General features: G+C 51.9%; 2 protein-coding genes across 2 annotated transcripts in view; one reads left to right on the forward strand and one right to left on the reverse strand.

The window, feature by feature from the left end:
* The window catches only part of PPFIA4 (PTPRF interacting protein alpha 4), a 37,747-nt gene extending 24,234 nt beyond the window's left edge, over positions 1-13,513 (forward strand). The window contains exons 15-29 of the mRNA XM_062594763.1: positions 131-166; positions 852-985; positions 1,157-1,320; positions 2,055-2,148; positions 2,451-2,532; positions 3,191-3,391; positions 4,941-5,003; positions 6,128-6,154; positions 7,009-7,184; positions 8,095-8,192; positions 8,921-9,096; positions 9,369-9,437; positions 10,585-10,762; positions 11,989-12,080; positions 12,372-13,513. Of these exons, the coding sequence (XP_062450747.1) occupies positions 131-166; positions 852-985; positions 1,157-1,320; positions 2,055-2,148; positions 2,451-2,532; positions 3,191-3,391; positions 4,941-5,003; positions 6,128-6,154; positions 7,009-7,184; positions 8,095-8,192; positions 8,921-9,096; positions 9,369-9,437; positions 10,585-10,762; positions 11,989-12,047 (1,557 nt within the window). The 3' untranslated portion in view covers positions 12,048-12,080; positions 12,372-13,513. The remainder of the gene's footprint in view (positions 1-130; positions 167-851; positions 986-1,156; positions 1,321-2,054; positions 2,149-2,450; positions 2,533-3,190; positions 3,392-4,940; positions 5,004-6,127; positions 6,155-7,008; positions 7,185-8,094; positions 8,193-8,920; positions 9,097-9,368; positions 9,438-10,584; positions 10,763-11,988; positions 12,081-12,371) is intronic.
* Positions 13,514-14,487: 974 nt separating this feature from the next.
* On the reverse strand, positions 14,488-18,417 carry MYOG (myogenin). The gene is made up of 3 exons (XM_062595112.1): positions 17,938-18,417; positions 15,416-15,497; positions 14,488-14,609 (listed from the first exon to the last, which is right to left on the reverse strand). The coding sequence occupies exons 1-3, from the start codon at positions 18,415-18,417 to the stop codon at positions 14,488-14,490; spliced, it is 684 nt and encodes a 227-aa protein (XP_062451096.1).
* Positions 18,418-18,722: the final 305 nt, after the last annotated feature.

The raw sequence follows: 18,722 nt of genomic DNA on the forward strand, positions 1-18,722 counted from the left end.
CTTCTCTTAGCTTGGCTTGCCTGGCCCCAGTGCCACTTGCCGTGCCGGGGCATGGAGGGCTGCTGCGGGAAGTGTTTTTTGTTGACCACCTCCCTTTCTGTGTCTCTCTCACTTTCCCCCTTGCAATCAGCCCAGTGACTTGAGGAAGCACCGGAGGAAACTGCTTGTGAGTCGTTCCCATCCCATTGGTTTCTGTCCAAGCCCCTTTTCCAGTCTGCTCCTGGCTTTGTCCATGCCAGGTCAGGCTGCACAGAGCTGGGGACCCCAGGGATTCAGCAGGAGCTTCAGGGGGATCCCATCAGGTGCTTGGAGGCATGCCAGCCACATCACTGGAGTCTGAGCCCCATGTCCTCTGTGTTCCTTGGCTGCACCTTTCGTCTTTGATCTGCATGGCACTGCCTGCTCTGGCATGGGAGCTGGGACCAGAAGCCTGTGGATACTGGTGGGACACGGGATGTTCGGAAAGCCTTTGGGTCTTCAAACATCATGCATCCCTACTGGGGACAGGGTGTTTTGGGGACATTCCCGTATGTGCTCCTCAGAGCCCTCTGCTACAGCTGGCAGTTTCTATCCCCACATCCTGACCTGAACCATGGGGCTGCATCCTCTCTCCTCCCCATTACCAGGATCTTGGCCTTTGTGACCTTCTCATCTGCCTTGGCAACTCCAGCCATTGCTGGGGCTTGGGTTTAGGCTAATCTTGGCATGTGGCAAAGCCACAGGGTGCTGTCAGCTTTTTTGGCCATGCCTTTATGGAGCAAGAGAGAGGGGGTCAGTCTGGGGCAGCCAGCAGGGCATCGATGGGGCCAGGGGTTTTGCTGTCAAACCTCACAGCTCCTCTGTCTGTTCAGTCACCTGCAGCTCGGGATGAGAGTCGAGAGGATAAAACTACCATCAAATGTGAGACCTCTCCCCCATCCTCACCCAGGACACTGCGGCTGGAGAAGCTGGGCCACCCTGCACTAAGTCAAGAGGATGGGAAGAGGTATGTGAAGCATCCATTAGGTCTTGCACTGACAGTGGCTGCTCCAACAGCCCCAGGACTCGGGGTAGAGGGAGCGTGGGGCTATGGGACTGGTTGGGGTTTGCTGTGGCTTGTGTGCTGCTCGGGAATAACCTAAAGGCTTTGCTGTTCCTCTCCCTCCTCCATCCCCAGCTCACTGGAGGAGCAGGCCAGCAACCCCAGCAGCAACAGCAGCCAGGACTCCCTGCACAAGGGCTCCAAGAGGAAGGGGATCAAATCCTCCATCGGGCGCTTGTTTGGGAAAAAAGAGAAGGGCCGCTTGATTCAGCTGAGCAGAGAAGGGGCCACAGGGCAGGGTCCGTGAGCAGCCCCATTCCCATGCGCGCTGAGCGGGTGTCCTCGCAGGCCAGGCTGTCCACACACTTCTGACACTGTCTGGCTTTGAGGTGCAGTTGTGGGTGCCAGGCAGAGAAGTAGGGACATCCCATCTGATTTGGAGACATCAGGGCCACAGCTGAGTTGTGCCCAGAGTCTACTGTCTCTGATCTCTGTGCAGCTTCTGTACTGGTCTGACAGTACAGCCCCAGTCTGAGAGTAGGTGTATCGTGGGGTGTTCTGTCCCTTTCTGGCGTGAGCACGTTATCAGAATTCATGCTCTTCAACAGCTGCAGTGACAGTAATGATTCCCCATCACTGTATCTTATCTCTAATGTTCCCCAAATCTGTTTCCCTCCCCGTGGGACTCCCCTGATCTTGCGTAGCCCTTCAGTGGGCACCAGGTTTCTGTAGCTAAATCCTTCACTGTTGCAGAGTTGGGTCTCTTGAAACAGAAGGGATGGCAGACAAGGATCCCCTTGGCACTCCCCAGGGACCTGGGGTCTGTCGGAGTGGGTTGGAAATGGGGGAGGAAGGGCCATCGGGGAGGAAGGGCCATCACCTGCTGTGCTGCAACTGTGCATGCCCAATGCCATGGTGTGGGAACCCCAGCAGTGCCCATGCTGACCCTAGGGATGCAAGGCTAACTGTGGGAATGTCACACTGATCCCGGGGATGTCGCACTGACTCTGGGAATGTCTCGCTTGCTCAGTAGTGCTGCTGACTGACACAGAGGTGGGCATGCAGGACCCCCTGGGACTTGGCAAGCTGGGGGCTCAGGCCGAGAAGGATCGACGCCTGCGGAAGAAGTGAGTGGCCCTCCTTCCCTGCCCCAGCAAGGAAATGTCCCACCTGATGGCTGCTAAGCCATGGCAGGGGTGTGAGAATTGCTGAAAAGCCCTAAACTGAGACATCTTCTCAACTTCACCCTTCCTGGGGCCCTATTAGCTCCACTATTGCTTTGCTGCTGGCTGCTTTTTACTGCCCGCAGTCTCCTCTCTGTTGAGATGTCCTTCTCACCTACCTTCATGTCGCGAGGCTGTACAAGCCACGTCTGCTCCCTTCCCCACAAGCCCCCCCAAAATCACTCTTATGCTGCTGTTCCCTCCAGGCATGAACTCTTGGAAGAGGCTCGGAGGAAAGGACTACCCTTTGCTCACTGGGATGGCCCAACTGTTGTCTCCTGGCTGGAGGTGAGGCAGAGCGTGCCCACGCATTGTCCCCACACACCAGTTGCTTTGCAGTTGCAGTCAGTCTGTAGCATACTCCCGCAGCACAGGGTGTGGTGGTCTGCACTCCAACCATGCTTGATCCTTCCTTTCACACAGGTAGCAGTTGCAGAGCAGCTCATGTCCAACATCTTCTCCTTGCAAAGCTCTGAGCCCCTCAAATAGCCCTGCAGAGTAGGTGGTCACTGCAGGTGTCAGCAGGGACCTCTCTCTGGTCCTGGAGATATTTGCTGACCTGGCTGGACAGCAGGACAGAGATGTGGCAGAGAAGCTGTCTTAGAACCACTGTGGGATCAAGCAAAGAGCACTGATGGAGCAGAGCAGATACCCACATCTCTCTCTCAGTCTGTAGAGTTGTGGGTGGGGGTTTCTTTATGCCTGAGCGTAAGGAAAATGGTGTTGAGTTGAAAGGCTTAGCAGATGCTCTTTCCCTGTGCTGCATTCATGACATGTAGGGAAGTTGCGCTGCCACCAGGACATCTGTGCAAGGTCTGAAAAACAAAGGAGCTCCACATGGGCATCCCACTTTGGTACTGATGTTTAAAGAGGGCATCATGAAGACTATCAGATGAAGTTAGGGTTTGTCCCCCAGGCAGTCAGCAGCTTTGCCCTGTTTTGGCAGCTCTGGGTGGGGATGCCAGCCTGGTACGTTGCCGCTTGCCGAGCCAATGTGAAGAGTGGGGCCATCATGTCAGCCTTGTCTGACACTGAGATCCAGAGGGAGATTGGCATCAGCAATGCCCTGCATCGCCTGAAGCTGCGCTTGGCCATCCAGGAGATGGTGTCACTCACAAGCCCATCAGCACCACCCACCTCGCGGACGGTAAGTGCTCTGCACCACCAACCCACTTGGGAACCATCTCCCAACAAAAGAGACTCTAACAGGACAAGGCAATGTGGCTGGGCTCCACTTCCCCCAGCTCCTTGGGACCACAGTGGTTCATCAGTCCCCAGAGAATCCCAGTGTCTCAGGCAAATGCAGCGAGGAAGGGCTCACTGATGTTTGAAGCAGGCCATAGAGGAGGTGACACCCCTGCATGGAGCAGTCAAGCCACCAGACGTGTATCCTCAGGTGCAAAGATAATTTACTGTCGTCAAGTGTGAAGCACTTCCCTATCTTTGAGCACCAGCAGATGCTCTTATCCTCACACACAGAGGTTGTCAGCAGGAAGCTAACCCTGTCAAGCACCCTGCGAAGAGCAAAGCTCAGGGACTGTCTGCCCTGGAAAGGATAAAATCTGAGTGAAACAGTGCGTGTTAGCTGTATTTGCCAGCTCAGATGCTCACAGCTGTTTTCTCAATTGTTTCCACACAGAGGTCCCTTCCAACCTTACCATTCTATGGTTCTATGATTATCACTGCTGCTGGCACAGGGAATATTTGACCAAAGTGTCGGGGGCAGGTTTAGCTCAGTTGGTTAGAGTGTGGTGCTGCTAAAGCCAAGGTTGCAGGTTCAGTCCCCGTATGGGCTATGCTGAGGACTGGACTAGATGATCTCCAGAGGTCCCTTCCAGCCTTACCGTTCTATGATAAATATTTTCAAGGACGATCTGAAATTCCTGGATCAGGTCAGAAGTGCAGAACCCAGCCTTCCCCTGGGTAGGACATAGGATGGATGAAGAGATTGTGGCCTGTGCTGGTCCCTAACATTCTTAGGAGACAGTGGTGTCCCAGTAATGCTCAGATGTGTCTGTAGAAAAGCAGTCAACAGAAAGAAAGGGCCACAAGCCACCTCTACCCACACACTCTGCTGCTGTTCCAAGCATGATGTGTCCCTCAGATGGCCAAGGCAGGGGTCACAGCCCTCAGAGAAGGGCCTGCAAGCTCTCAGAATATGAAATCAAAGTGTAAAAGCAGTGAAAGAGCCAGAGGGGCTTCTCCATCCTCTGGCTGTGGCATACTACCATGGCTTGATGTGGCAGGTGCTGCCGTGCCTACCAATGTGCACACCTCAGCCCAGGGCTGCCTTCCTGGGTCATGCAGTCCTCTGCAGAAGGGCAAGGGAAAAGCATGAACCACATGGTCCCCGCTGTAGGATCTCTGCAAAGAGCTGTGCTCCTCGCCGTGCAGATGGCCCAGGCTCCCTGCAGGTGACAGGGGTGCTGGCTGCCTGAGCTAGGAGGATGCAGCAAGATACCACTGAGGGCAGCACTGAGAGCAAGGATGGCCTGATTCTCCCTGCTCCTGCTTGGCAGCCTCTCTCTGGGTTGTCCTGCTTCTACCACACAGCAGGAGACCCTAAAACATCTCAAGCCAGGCTTGCTTCCAGCTGGGTCACTCCTGGTCCAGTCCCTTCATTTGGTCCCAGAATCAACCTGTTAGGCCACAGCTCCATGGCTAGTTAACCTGATCACTGTGCCTTTCCCCTTTAGTCCTCTGGAAATGTCTGGGTCACCCATGAGGAGATGGAGAATATGGCAACTTCCACAAAGACGGTGAGTCTGGCCAGTGCCGCTGTCGCTACACAGTTTATCAGTCACCAAACTGAGCTCTGGGCATGCATTAATATGCTAAACCCCAAGAGGGAAGCAGTCTTAGCTGTGTCTCATGTGTCAGTTCTTGACCAGTACCATGCACCTGTTTAGAAACCATCTTTCAGGCTTTAAAATCTGAACAGTTTTGAAAGCTTGGTTAAAAACCATCAGATGCATTTTGGTTTGTCAAAATCTTATGGCTTTTATTGGATTTCCAGAATAGCTTGTCTGTCTATTGTGAGTTAGAGGAAAAAAGAAGGAAAGATGAAAAGCCAGGAGTGAGCTCAGATAGATGCATGAGAATGAGTCACATATTTGTCATCCTGCACCTAGAGAAGTTATTGGCTAATCTCCCAGGGACCTTTGCAGGTCCAAATATCATCCCCTTTGCATGGGCAGGTGGTGTCACTACTCCAGGTGAGTGTATAGGGCCCCTTGGAGATATGTGCCCATGCTCTCCTGTCTGCAACTTAATGATCCTGTTTCTATGTCTCAGAGCAGGGGCAGCATTTCAGATCAATTGTGTGAATTAGGCGTTTTATTGAAGCTTGTGTCCACTGACTGGGCAGCACAAAGCCTGTAGCTGGTGGGTGCTCTGGGGGGATGGAGAGCTCAGAGTTCGGCAGGGATGCAGCACTTAGCACATTTTGCAAGGTTGAGCAAAACCAGCACAGACTGACAATGGAAAAAATAGCTGAAAACTTGGCAAACTGGGTTGGCCAGTGCCTCTGGGGGTTGTAGCCTACAAGGCAGTGTGGATGGAGCCTGGGTGTTTCACTGCATTCACCTGTCTTTAGCAGGGGGGGCTGTGTTTGCCAGGAGGAGTGTGTGAGCCGTGGCATCTGTGCCGTTTCTAGGCTCAGCGCACAGGGTGTAATGCGGCTTTGAAGAAAGGGGTGCCTGTGAAAACGCCCAGAGCACCCTGAGCCACCACCCACAAGCCTGCCCCCCATCCCCTCTAGGTTATGCTGCACCGAGGGGTCCCGCGTTTGGCGTGTGCGACATGCACTCTCACAGCACGGGACTGCCAGAATCACTGACTTTACCTGTCCTTTCTATTGACATGCTGCGTGTGTCACACTTAGGACACAGAGGAAGGCAGCTGGGCGCAGGTGAGATCCTTACGTCACCCTTTTCTGCGGGCGGTACGTGGGGAGGTTGTGGGAAAGAGAGATGGATGCCACTGGACTCCTCTGGGGTTGAGCTCTTTCTGGGACCTCTCACCAAACAACATCCCTTGCTGCTCCAGGCACAGCAGTGTTTTCAGGGACCACCTCTGTCAGATCCTGGTCTGGTGTTGCACACCTCCATGTAACAGTGACCAGCCACCGGGGAAGGGAGACAGCTTTCTAGTTGCACAAACATTTACATTTTGCTTTTTTTTCTGGCTTCAAGTTCAGGATAGGGAATATTTCTATGAACTGAAAAGGTGAGAGGAAAAAAGTCTTGTTTGGATCCACCACTTCTGGTTCCAATCAGTCCTGAATGTTTTGTTTTTCTTCTGGCAGGTTTTATTTCATTGTTTGGATGCTAAATCAACTTCTTACAGTGAAAATGAATGGATGTTTTGCTACCCAAAACTGACTTTTTTCATTTTGAAGGGGTAAAATCAGATGTTTTGTTGATTTCTGAACCTTTTAGAGCTGAAGCAATCTGAAATGCAGTGAAACCTATTTTTTAATTAGTTTTTAAAAAAACTGATCATAAATTCCATCAATCCTTTGTATTTGCCTTTAGCCTGCTGCCCTGTCTTCTCAGGGCATATCAGTAGGGCACAGACCATTGCCAACAGGACTATTCCCTCCAGTGCCATCAATACAGAATAGGGTTAAACTCTTCTGGCCCAGGTTTGGTCCTCAAGACAGTTTCCTCAGGCTGTAGCATTGAACGGATGCTGGTCTCCTGGGGTTGTCTGCAGCTCAGCTGAGCCCTAGTTTCTCTCTAGCTTCTCCTTTTGCTTTCACAGACACTGGCTTACGGGGATATGAACCACGAATGGATTGGGAATGAGTGGCTGCCCAGTCTGGGCCTCCCACAGTATCGCAGTTATTTCATGGAGTGTCTTGTTGATGCTCGGATGCTGGATCACCTCACCAAGAAAGACCTCAGAGTGCACTTGAAGATGGTGGACAGCTTCCACCGGTGAGCTCTGTCCTCTGGGAGATCCCCAGGGTACAGTACCTGTGCATGGAGCAGAGGACAGGGGTTTTGAGGGATTCTCCTGGGTCTTGGGCAGCCCCACTGCTGGAGGATGGCTTTCTAGGCTAAATCCAATTGCTTGGTCTGGGACAGCTCACATAGGCAAATGTTCTTCTTCAGCGCAGTCGCTGCAGCAAAACTGGAGAGGAAAAAACCTCTTTGTTGTGGAGCAAACCACAGGCAGAAAAGAGGCTCATCCCACCCAGTCTGCCTCTGACAGGCAGAGCAGTCACCCAGTGGCTGCTCAGCTTCGAGAAGGCTCACGCTATCTCATCTACCTTGCCCAAGTGCCAGCAGTCTTGTCTTCTGCATGCCAGCACTCAGCCCAGTTTGAGATCTATTGCAGCAGGAATTATGAGCATCAGCTCATTCATCTGTCTGGCATGCAGAGAGAAAGAGGGTGCATGGGGAGCATGTCCTGGCATGGCCTTTGAATGAGTAGATCAGCATCCTGACCTTGTCATGGGGTACCACCATCTACCTCGAACCAGAGGCATGTCCCATGCGCCTGCCAAGGCCCTCCCTGCTCTCGGGGTGAAGCCTTTGGCATGGAGTGGCTCCCGTGGGCTGGTTATGCCTTCCTTCCCTGCCACTGAGCATGGAGCATCATTGCTTGGATCCACACACTCTCAGGTGGGTAGAACAGGCTGAAGCTGATGAGAGGGAGAGAGATTCCCTGGTTTTTGGTTAAGATCTTCGCTTTGGGTTGTGTCTATGCTTACCCAACCCTGCACCGAAGCATCCTTCAGGTGCATGGGGAGCAAGCAGAGACCTCCCTGGAGTCCTTCCAAGCTGCCTGCCTCAGCGATGCTGAGCCCTCCTGAGGGTTGCGTGACGCCTCATGTCCTTGCAGCACCAGCTTGCAGTATGGCATCATGTGCCTGAAGAGGCTCAACTACGACCGCAAAGAGCTTGAGAGGAGACGAGAAGAGACCCAGCATGAAATCAAAGGTCAGCAGCCATGTACAAGGTCCTGCTCTGGAAAAGGAGATGAAAAACATCCCAAGAGATGCCCAGCAGCACTCATTCTCCTCTCCCTTATTTTTAGCACAGTGCTTGTCAGGGAGGGGTCAGTACTCCCAAGCAATACCATATTTGCAGGCCTGTTCTCTGTGGAGTACCTCCCTGCAGTACTTCCCCAGCAGACTCTGTTCCAGCTATAGTTAGGCAGTTTACCCTTAGGCAGTTTACCTAGTCAGGCATGAGAAGAGAGGAAGAGTGTCAAGATGGGAAAGACTCTGGATCAGCTTCTCCAACCCCATTCAGATGTTCAGGACATCCCTGAGCTTGCTCAGCCTCTCCTTCCTTGCTGGCTAGCCTGGGATTCCCTGCACATCTGGCTGCTGCTTAGATTATGTCTCATTACTGATAATGCCCTTAATTATAGCAGCAGCCCTGGATTCTTAGGATTAATTTCTACAGTTGCTTTCTGCCTTTAATTTCTGCATTTAGTTTGATAAATAGAAGGGAGCCACCCTGGCACTTGGGCACTCAGTGTTGTTGCTGGCCAAGGAAGGAGAACATCCCCAGCGTTGATCTGGGAATGATCCCTTTATTCCATCCCAGAATCAGCATGAGACCATGTGACAGGGCTCTAGGATATCATCAGGTCCCTGCATAACCAGGAGTGTGACCTGAGCTGGCCGAGGCCCCTGAGACATGCCTTCGTTCTTTTGCAGATGTGTTGGTGTGGACCAATGACCAAGTCATTCACTGGATCCAGTCCATTGGGCTCCGCGAGTACGCGAACAACCTCGTTGAGAGTGGGGTGCATGGGGCGCTCCTGGCCCTCGATGAAAACTTTGACCATAATAGTCTGGCGCTTGTGTTGCAAATCCCCACACAGAACACACAGGTACAGGGAGCAGCCTTGGGGGCTCTCAGGGGCCCAGTGACAGCCAACTCACCATGTCCCCTTATCCAAACCCCAGGTTGCACTGGGTGCTGCATGGATGTGGCTGTGTTGCAGCTCCACCAGTCTCACCAATTTGACTCTGCTTTTCAAAGTGGAGGTCTCGGTTGGCATGTGGGCTTTTTCTCTGTCATTCTCAGAGTTTTCCTGGGATGAGGATTTGTGCTGAGACCTATTCCCACCAACAGGGAACACTCATTTGATGTTACTTGCAGGCTCGACAGGTGCTGGAGAGGGAATTCAACAACTTGCTTGCCTTAGGCACCGATCGGAGGCTGGATGATGTGAGTACCAAACCTCTTCCAAGTTGAGATCATGATGGGCACCTATTCTTGAGCAAGAAACAACAACAAAAAAAAAAAAACTAGGAGGAGTCTGACAGGGATACGGTAACTAGGCCAATGCAGTAATGCTTGCTCTTTTCACCTTCTGCGGGAGAGTACTTCAGCTGGCAAAATCTTCTGACTCTTGTAGTCACATCTGGTGGCATTGTCTGGGAAGCATGATGTTGATTTACTGATCTGGAGAGATTCATGCTAGTGAGCAGATGCTTTCTGCATCAAGAAAACGCTTATGGCATCCCAGCACCCCTTTACAACATCAGTGGGTACAGGCCTCTGCACTTTCCCTCTTCTCTAAGAGACCCAAGTAGGACGTCACAGACTCTAGAGGAGTTGCAAGAACAGTGTCAGTGGAATAAGTTAAGAGAGGCCTAGTCCCAAAGTCCCCAAGAGATGAGGCCCTAATGAATGAGCTGCCAGGCCTTGGAAGCAGGAGAGGTGGAGTCTTGCACATCTTTCCTAACCTCACACTCGGTGGTCTGAATTTCAAGAGGACCCACATGGCTTTCCTTTCCAGCTGCTTTAATATCACCTTCCAAAGGCACAGATGTTCTGGACATGGCACATTTGTGACCAGAAAAGATGGTATGTTAGAGGTGCCCCATTAGGCAGCCAGAAAGCTGCACAGTTGGTTGTCGTTGAGCCAGTGGAGATGAGAATTCATCTAGACCTCTCCTACGTATAGATTTCTTCCATGAGATAAGATAGCAGAGCTAGTCTGGGCTCTCTTTGTAGCATAGAGAGAAATACACACTTCCAGATGCCATTATCTGGCCTAAGTTAAATGCTTCCCTTTGGGTGTTTATGGCAGCTCATGTGTCAATATTGTGAGGGCATCTTCACAGGCAGGCTGGAGAGAAGAGGTAGGTAAGCTGAAAAGTTTTATGCTCCTGTTATGGGATCTGAGAGATGTCTCCAATGTCCTCAGCCCAATTTGATTGTGCACTTTGCACCATACAGTTGGTCTCCATGTATGGACAGACCCTCAGTTAAGGGAAAAGGGTGCCAGTATCTCAAAGAGTGGAAGGTCCAACCACTACTCAGAAGTGTGGGCTTATCCAATGCCACATAACCTGCTTTTCCCTCACAGAGCGATGACAAAACCTTCCGGCGAACCCCATCCTGGCGAAAGCGCTTCCGCCCACGAGATGTTCACAGCATCAATATGCTCAGTGGCTCAGCTGAGACACTGCCTGCTGGCTTCCGTGTCACCAGCCTGGTTCCCTTGCCACCTCCATCTGCCCCTGCCAAGAAAATGCCCCCAGAAGGTAGGTTGCCTCATTTCTCCCAGGGCTCCTCTCTCACTGTGGTGGGGTCATATGCCCAGACCTTCCAGTGTGTACCGCCAGGGAATGACATACCCTTGAGAAAGGAGAGGGGAAGAAGCTCGCTGATCACCTGCAAGGCTGAAGCCATGCAATGCTTGAGCTGTTGTGTGCTGTAGATGTTACTTCATGGGGCTTATTTCAAACTCTGGTCTGGTGTGTGGTTTCTTCGGTTCAAAGCAACAAAATGGGGGTGAGACTGGACTAGGACCGTGACAAGTTATAACATTAAATGGGGATCTGTATTACCCACTCCAGGAATGGCATCCAAGGCAGAACGTGTTGGGATAGTGTTGGGGGCTGCCAGGAAATGGCAACTAGATCTGGGCCACGCTTGTCCATCCTGCCTTTTGGGAACCATCCCCAAAAGAGCAGGACTTCGAAATAACCTACTCAACTTGATTTGAGCACTGCTGAGCAGCCACTCTTCTAGGGCTGGCAGGCACCTGCTTTGACGTGCTTATTCCTCGTCCTGCTGGTTGTCATGCATGTTTTAGCAGAGCCTGGGACACTTTAGCGCTGTCCCTGGCTCTGGGGCTCCATAGGATGCCATGATCATACAACTCCTTTCTACGAGTTATCTTGGTCCCTTCAGAAGCTGCAAGGAGGTGCAAGCTCCAGCCAGGTCACTCCTGGTCTATTCCCTGGAACCAGGTACATTGGTGACACTGCCCCAAATCACCCACCATCTCTAGAGGTACAGAGCTGGCTTCAACACACTCAGAAATAAGTGTGTAGAAGAGAATTTAAAAGTTGTGCTGTCACCTTATAGTTCCAAGTTCTGAGCTCAGCTCTTTACTTGACTTCAGATTTGATTCACTCAATTTTCATGTCTTTTCATCCAACAGTTTGAGTCAATCCTCTGCTTAACCCTTTCCACCCCAAACCTGAAAACTGTGATTCCCACCCAGCTGAGTACCACTTTGGACAAAATTCCAAGGATTAACAGCACCCAGATTAAAGATGGCAGGGATCGACTTTCCAAATATCCTGGAGCCTTGGGGGCATTGGAATTGGCTTGACATATCTCTTCCTTTGACCCTCATCTTCACATGGCTTCAGTACTTGGACACTGCCTAATGGGAGCAGCAATGAACATTTTGATGGGAATCTCAGGGCTAATTGGAGCAGTCACTAATTGCATACTCTTCTGTTTGACTCACTTCTAGTTGGTGCCTCTGGGTCGCCAAGACTGGAGACCTCCACAGTCCGGACGTACTCCTGCTGAGGGTCAGCGTGACAGGAACCAGCCCAGCCCTGGGTAAGTGCGAGGAGGATTGAGGCCTTAGAGCTGGACTAGGGGCTGAGAGGGAAGCATGAGGCCTGGTGTCCTCTACTGGGCATCACTCAGGCAGAGTTTCTTCATTTGCTGAGGTTTGACTCTGCAGCAGGGTGTATGGAGACCTTGATGGTGGAGGAACAATCCACCACTGCATGAGACTCATGGGTCAGGAGGGTTCACCACCAGTTCTGGCTGGATTTGCTGGTCTATGGGTCCCCAGATGGAGGTGAGCTGCTGTCCTTAAGGAGCCTTTTCTGCTTTATTTCTCAGCACATCTGCACTATCCGTATGGCCATGTGCTGACTGCCTTTGGGGACTAGACCAGAGCCCAGCCCGTGCCTGTTCCTTGGCCCAAAACAACAGACAATGCAGTCCTGCCGCTTTGGGCCACATGGACTGAAAAGGTTGCTCTCCCTTCTGTTTGTGCACCCACTACTTCCCCTGGCTCCCCATGGCTGAGCTCCCATCTGTGGCTTCTCTGCCTACCTTTCCTGCATCAGCCAGGTTACGGACACATTTGCTGGGCGCCTGCTCCGTCACTGGCGGAGGTCACGTGAGCTGCAGAGACACCTTGAAAGTGGGCTGTGATACGTGTAAACCTTTCTCCTGACTGGTTTGTTTGCCATTACGCCATCGGCTGCCACGTTGGCTCGCCCTAGCTCCAGGCATCGGGAACACCACTGCCCAGAGGACTCAAAGATGAGGATTCAGGCTCAACTCGGCATCAAAATGCACATGCCACAGCCACTGGGCAAGGAGCTGCCCCCTGGATGGGCTGCCATGCTGGAGGGGCCAAGGGGCCAGGGTCAGCACCAGGGTCGGTGCTATGCACGCCGTGCACAGGCAGGATGGAGAGGCCCCAGCTGTTGCGGGGGTGAGGATGAGAGCCATCTGCCGAGGGGCAGGCAGTCGGGGTGCTGTGTTTCGGGACTGGATGCTGCTTGGGGAGAGGCTGCGCATGCACAGCGGGTCCGCGAAGGGCTGCATGGGGAAGGGCTGGAACCGCCCCATACGGCTTGCTGCCAGCTGGGACGGTGCCCAGCACCCATGGGATAGGGGCCCTCTGTGGGCACCTGGGAGGGGCCCAGGAAATACCCATCCCTTCCTCTCTGGGTGCAGAGGAGAGGCTCTCCCCTCCTGCCTCCAGGCTACAGGCAGGAATCAATCCAGGAAGCTCTTAATTCTTCCCATTTCATCCTCGTAGGGTAGGATCTATTCATCTCCTCATGCCACGTTTGCCTTGTGTGGCCCCTATTTCTGATGTGATATTTATTGATGGCTGGAATGACCTATACTTATCATGTGCTGTTTGGAAGTGCAATATCTGAGAGGCTATACAGTCACGATGTCTTTTCGGTGTATTATTTGCCTAATACAGTATTAAATATTTTTTTAATTTGAAGAGTTGGTGACCCCTTTATATCGATGCCCTATTTCTTTCATCATGTTATTGGTACTGCATGGACTCCAAACCCTGAATCGGGTCAGGAAAGGATGTATGTGTGTTCCAATAAACAGGATTTTAAAGCAGTTCTGGTTTGTGCCTTATTTCTAGAGGCTGAAGTAAAAAAAATACAAGCTTTTTGGAGCATGGAGTTGGTATCCTCTGCTTCCCTGAGCACTTTTGGGATACAGGCCTGGGCTCCAGTTGCAATCCAGCAAAATGACTGGTCTCTGCGGGGCTGATTTAACTGTGGGACCCATTATGTTCCCACTGTGGAGTGACCACATTGAGGTCCAGCCACAGCCTGGGAGCCTGGAGTTTTCTAATCAGGAAAAATCCCCAATCTTAGAAGTGGGAGAGACCATCACAAAAGAGAGCCACAATAAAAAAGACCTCAAGTGATAAGAGACCCCCAAGCCTGTTCAAACAAGAATGCCTTTATTTTAAAAAAGTCCAAATAAGTTAGCAAAAATAATAATTAAAAAAAATGGCAACTCCACACAGTGCTCAGTAGAAAAGACGGCAAGGGCAGTCTTCGTGGAACCTCAGCACCCACGAGATGCCAGCTGACAAAAGACGTTGGTCGAAGAGCATCTTGGAAAAATTAGAAAGCGAACCCAGCACACACACATTGGCCCCCAAGGAAACGAACGCCCCTGGACGGGGAACGAAACACAGACCCCACGCCAGCCGGCCGCCCTCCACGGGAACTGGGGCTGCCACCAGCATGGGGACACAGCGCTGCTGAAATCCCACCTCTCCCCTTTTTTGTCAGCTGGTAAAGTGGGAGCGTTTTGCGAGGAGTAGGAAAGGAGGCGAGTGGTTTAAGCGGTGCAGTCCATGGCACTAGAGAAGTAAATATGTTTTCCAGAAGTTGGACTGTTACACTATCTTATTTCCACTCTGTTACCAGCTTGAAGAGCCATCGGGGTTTCTGCTGGCTCAATTTTGAACTCGCTCCTCCTGGAACGTCACTGCTACATCCTCCACAGCGATGCTCTCCACGATGGAGGAGAGGGATTGGAGGTTGCGGTCCTCCGAAGCATCATCAGCCAAGAGGTGATCTGCAGGGAACAGGGAATAACATCTTTGCTGGAGATGGGGGTGGGACAAGGACCATGTGTCCAAGGGATGCTCTCCTGTTTGGGATCTCCAGGGTTGGGGACAGCTCCTGGCTCCCATAAAGGGCATGTCCCATGATGCCCCCCATGGCCAGAGTGACTTGGGGACCTGCTCTTGGCTTGTGCCTGAGTGTTAGGAGATGAGACTATCCTTCAGAGAGGGCAATGGGGAGCAAAACTTTGGGACACTTTTTTGTTTTTATTCCCTTTTGGCAAATGAGACTTAAGAGCAAGCTTCTGCCTCCTGGGAAAAAACAGGTGGAATTGAGATGGAAGCAGGGAGTAATTGCAAAACTGAAGAAAATCAACAGCTGCTCTAGGGGTGGGCTGGGGACGAGGGAAGGGGAGCCCAGGAACGGAGATGCTCAGGTGGGTGCAGTGGGCAAAGCAAAGCCAAGGCAAAGAGCAAATTCTTCATGGGGCCCAAGCCAGCATGGCTCCGGGCTGCTCTAGTCCAGCTTCTTGGCTGGTTAGGAGCAGGCATCTTGGGGAAATCAAAGTCTCCAGGCACTAAGAGGAGTGAGGACTCACTGATCATTGAGCCAAGAAGGCACTGGAGGATTTATGGGCCTCTGGGGGCTCATGTCTCTGCACGAGCAGAAGTCTGCGGAACAGAGCGAGAAGGACAAGGCTCCCTTTGTCCTCTCTGAGCACTGCCTGGAGTCAGTATCTTCCCTCATTGCCCTCGCCCCAGGCCCAGCGAGGCTGCAGGTCCCTGGGACCCTGGGGTGACACGAGGAGGCTCCTACCTGCAGGGTTGCTGCCAAACTCCAGCTGGGTGCTCCACTCGGGGCTGCAGGAGGAGCTGCCGGACCCGCACTCGCCAGCCGCCTGCAAGGAGCCGAGATGCTGAGCATGAGCATTGCTGCCTCTGCCTCCCTAAACACCCCAGAGCCCATCTGTCGCTCTTGGCCTCAGCACAGCATCTTTGCCATCCTCCCTGCAAAGCTGCTGGCAGGACCAGGTGAAACATTCAGGGTCCCGGGGACCAATCGAGGCCCAATACCAGTGCGAGGGAAGCCAGAGCTGGCTGTCTCCATGGAAACATGATCCCCAAATGGTGAGAACATCCATCACAGGCTAACCTGCCCACTCCCTCCAAGCATCTCCAGCACCACGGTCCAGCCCAACCTGCAGGGATAAACCTTGGGATCAAGGCTACTGGTGGTGGTTTGCTCTAGGGAGGGAGAGAAAAGGTATCTTTTTGCTTGGTTAATAATCAAAGCAGTTGAGAAACATTTGGATGGGCTTGGCACTGTGGTCAACAAGTGAAAACTGCTGCCATCAGCTCGCTATAGATGAAAAAGTGTCTTTTCACCCAATGACTGGGAGAAAGGGCTACAGATAGATGCCCATCCTTGGGCAAAACAACTCTTTACTGAAAAATTACCTAATTAGCATAATAGAGCTGTCATATGGGCTGATAATCCTCTGACCATCAAAGGGAAACTTCTGGAGAGTAGGTCTTTAGGTATTTTGATTTTTGGATTTTAGGTCAATTGGATGTTTCACTGAGAGGAAGTGACAACCTAAAAAAATGAGACAATTACTCAGCAAAGCTCTAGATTAATTTTTTTTTTTTTTGTCTTCATCTCTCAGTCTGGATGTTCATTGACCTGTGTTGAGCCTGAAATGCAATTTTGTGTTGCCAGTTGAGGCAGCAATGCCAAAGCACCATCTGTTATTTGTAGCCGTCTAAAAACAGCTCCTCAGGGATTAAAAAAAAAAAAAAAAAAAAAGAAAAAAAAACAGTAATACCGACTGCAAACCGAAAATGGAGGTAGATAGTTCACCTGTATAGAGCTAGTTTGTGGTAACTCATAGCCAGGGAGCTAGCTGGCAAAACCTCAAATTTGGTGTCACTAGTATACCTTGGCTGCCAAAATGGAGGGAGAAACAACCTCAGCTTGTCTCCACAAAGCTTCTGCACTGAATTAAAGACTTCACACCACATGTGAACATTAGGATGGGTTAGATTTTTGCCTTTTGTACAGAAACAAAGAGAAATAAAGTCCATCTGCAGTGGGATGAGAATGTGATTTTTTTCACTTCACTTTGTTTCTCACTACAAGAGGACATTCATGCAGACTTTTTTTTTTTTTTTGCCAAAAATACTGAATTTCACACTTACTCCGTGAATTCCCTGTTTCTGCCTAGTTCACAGCTAGAGAAGGAGACCGCAAGGAGGAGCAGTTACACAAGAACTGCTCAGCATGGGTCATATTTTGGGCAAACGCTTGCCATTAATATGTTTGCAGGGACAGCAGAAAAAAAATCCAAATCAATGTGAGTACATAGCTTGGTAATACACTGGGAAGTCTCAATAACTTTTTGCAATGATGCCTAAGACTATTTTCAGTCCTTTACACAGCCTCTAAATGTACCCTACTGGGCTACCTTAATATCTGATGATTTTTCCCTTAAATCCCTTGGCCCTGGATCAGATGAATCTCTGTGAATCCCAATTTTCCATGCCTCTTATAAAGTCCATTTGTCACTCTCAGGGCAGCAGGGAAAAGTATGCCCACATATTCCCTCCCAGGAATCAGAGGGCAGACAAAAAAATGTACCCTCAAAATCTGGTTAAACCTCCAAAATCTGGTGATTCAAAGGGTCTTGGCTTACCGCGTGTGTCTGCTTGGGGCCAATAGCCCTAATGGCAAAACACAGCCTCTGCAAGCATCCCCGCCTGGCTCTCAAACTGGCTTCCTTGAGCTGAGAAAAGGGGTCAGCAGGCGGCCCTGCTTCAAGCCTCCTTGTCCTTTTACCCTGTCCCCCGCCCAGGACACACCAAACTGGCCATCCAGGATATTTTATTATTTTATTTATGCCTTTATTAGCTCTGGCAACTAAGGGCGCATGTGCCATGCTCCATAGAGTATCCAGCACTGGAGCATGCAGCCCACACTACACACATATATAAATATTTATGTGTGTATATAGGGAAAGAGAGTTATAGATCCACTTTGCCGGGGGATAGGAGAGCATGGCTTGGGCTGGGTCATTGCTGCCCCACGCAGAGCATATTTGCCAGCCCGCGGTAGCATCATCTGCTTTGGCTCTGCTGTCTCAAGGGCTCGGGGGTCCAGGTCCTGATCCCCCCAGCAGGGTTGGGTCTGCTGCCTTCAGGTCCCTGACCCCATGCACCAGGTCTGGTTCCTCTTTCTAGAACCACTAGCAGTTTATCCTACCGCTGCCGAGGTCAGTGGTGGCCCCAGCCCAAAGCTGGGTACCCTGGGACTGCACACCCCGGGTGGACAGAGGCACTTACCCCTGGCTGGGAGGCTGTGCTGCGGAAGCGCAGGTCCCTCTGCTCCCGCTCCTGCTGGTTGAGGGTGCTGAGCAGGGTCTGGAGGCGCTCGATGTACTGGATGGCGCTGCGCAGGATCTCCACCTTGGGCAGCCGCTGGTTGGGGTTAAGCAAAGTGCTCCGTTTCAGGGCCTCGAAGGCCTCGTTCACCTTTTTTAACCTGCGTTTCTCCCGCAGGGTGGCCGCCCGGCGCCGGTCGATGGAAACCGTCTTCCGCTTGCAGATCTTACAGGCCCAGGGCAGACATTGCCCCGGGCAGTGCTCAGGTAGGGCTGAGTCCTTCTCCTCCATGCCCACCCTGCCCTCGGCACACAGGGCCACATCAGGCCGCTCCTGGAAAGCTGCTGGCTCATAGCCCTGCAAGCGGGAGCCCAGGAAGTTTTCCCCCTCGTAAAACCTTTGGTCCGGGAAAAAGTAGGGGTTGGTCTCGAAGAGCTCCATGGGCGGGCGGGCGGCGGGGAGACGTGTGCACGGCTCGGGGACGGCTGCTCCGTCTCCTCACGCCAACTGGTTGGTGCCATTTAAACCCCGGCGCTGGCATTAAATCACGGAGATAAATATAGAAAACCTAAAGGAAACCTGAGCCTGCCCTAAGCTGCTGCCTCACATCAAAACTTGTCCATCTGATTTCATGTGCTCTCCCCGCGGGGATTACGCTGCCTGGGCCACGCTGCGGCCATGCCGTGGTGGTGGGGGGGGTGGGGGTGGTCTGGGGGAGCTGGCACGTCGGGAAGAGCAGCTCGGCC

This window comes from Rhea pennata, chromosome 25, assembly GCF_028389875.1.
Source record: "Rhea pennata isolate bPtePen1 chromosome 25, bPtePen1.pri, whole genome shotgun sequence".
Classification (NCBI taxonomy): Eukaryota; Metazoa; Chordata; class Aves; order Rheiformes; family Rheidae; genus Rhea; species Rhea pennata.

Bases quoted from the DNA above. Each gene is read 5' to 3' on its own strand.
- MYOG (XM_062595112.1), bottom strand. From the start codon at position 18,417: ATGGAGCTCTTCGAGACCAACCCCTACTTTTTCCCGGACCAAAGGTTT. The intron at 15,498-17,937 runs GTAAGTGCCTCT...GGCTCCTTGCAG, and splicing joins GCACAGCCTCCCAGCCAGGG to GCGGCTGGCGAGTGCGGGTC. The intron at 14,610-15,415 runs GTAGGAGCCTCC...TGTTCCCTGCAG, and splicing joins GTTTGGCAGCAACCCTGCAG to ATCACCTCTTGGCTGATGAT.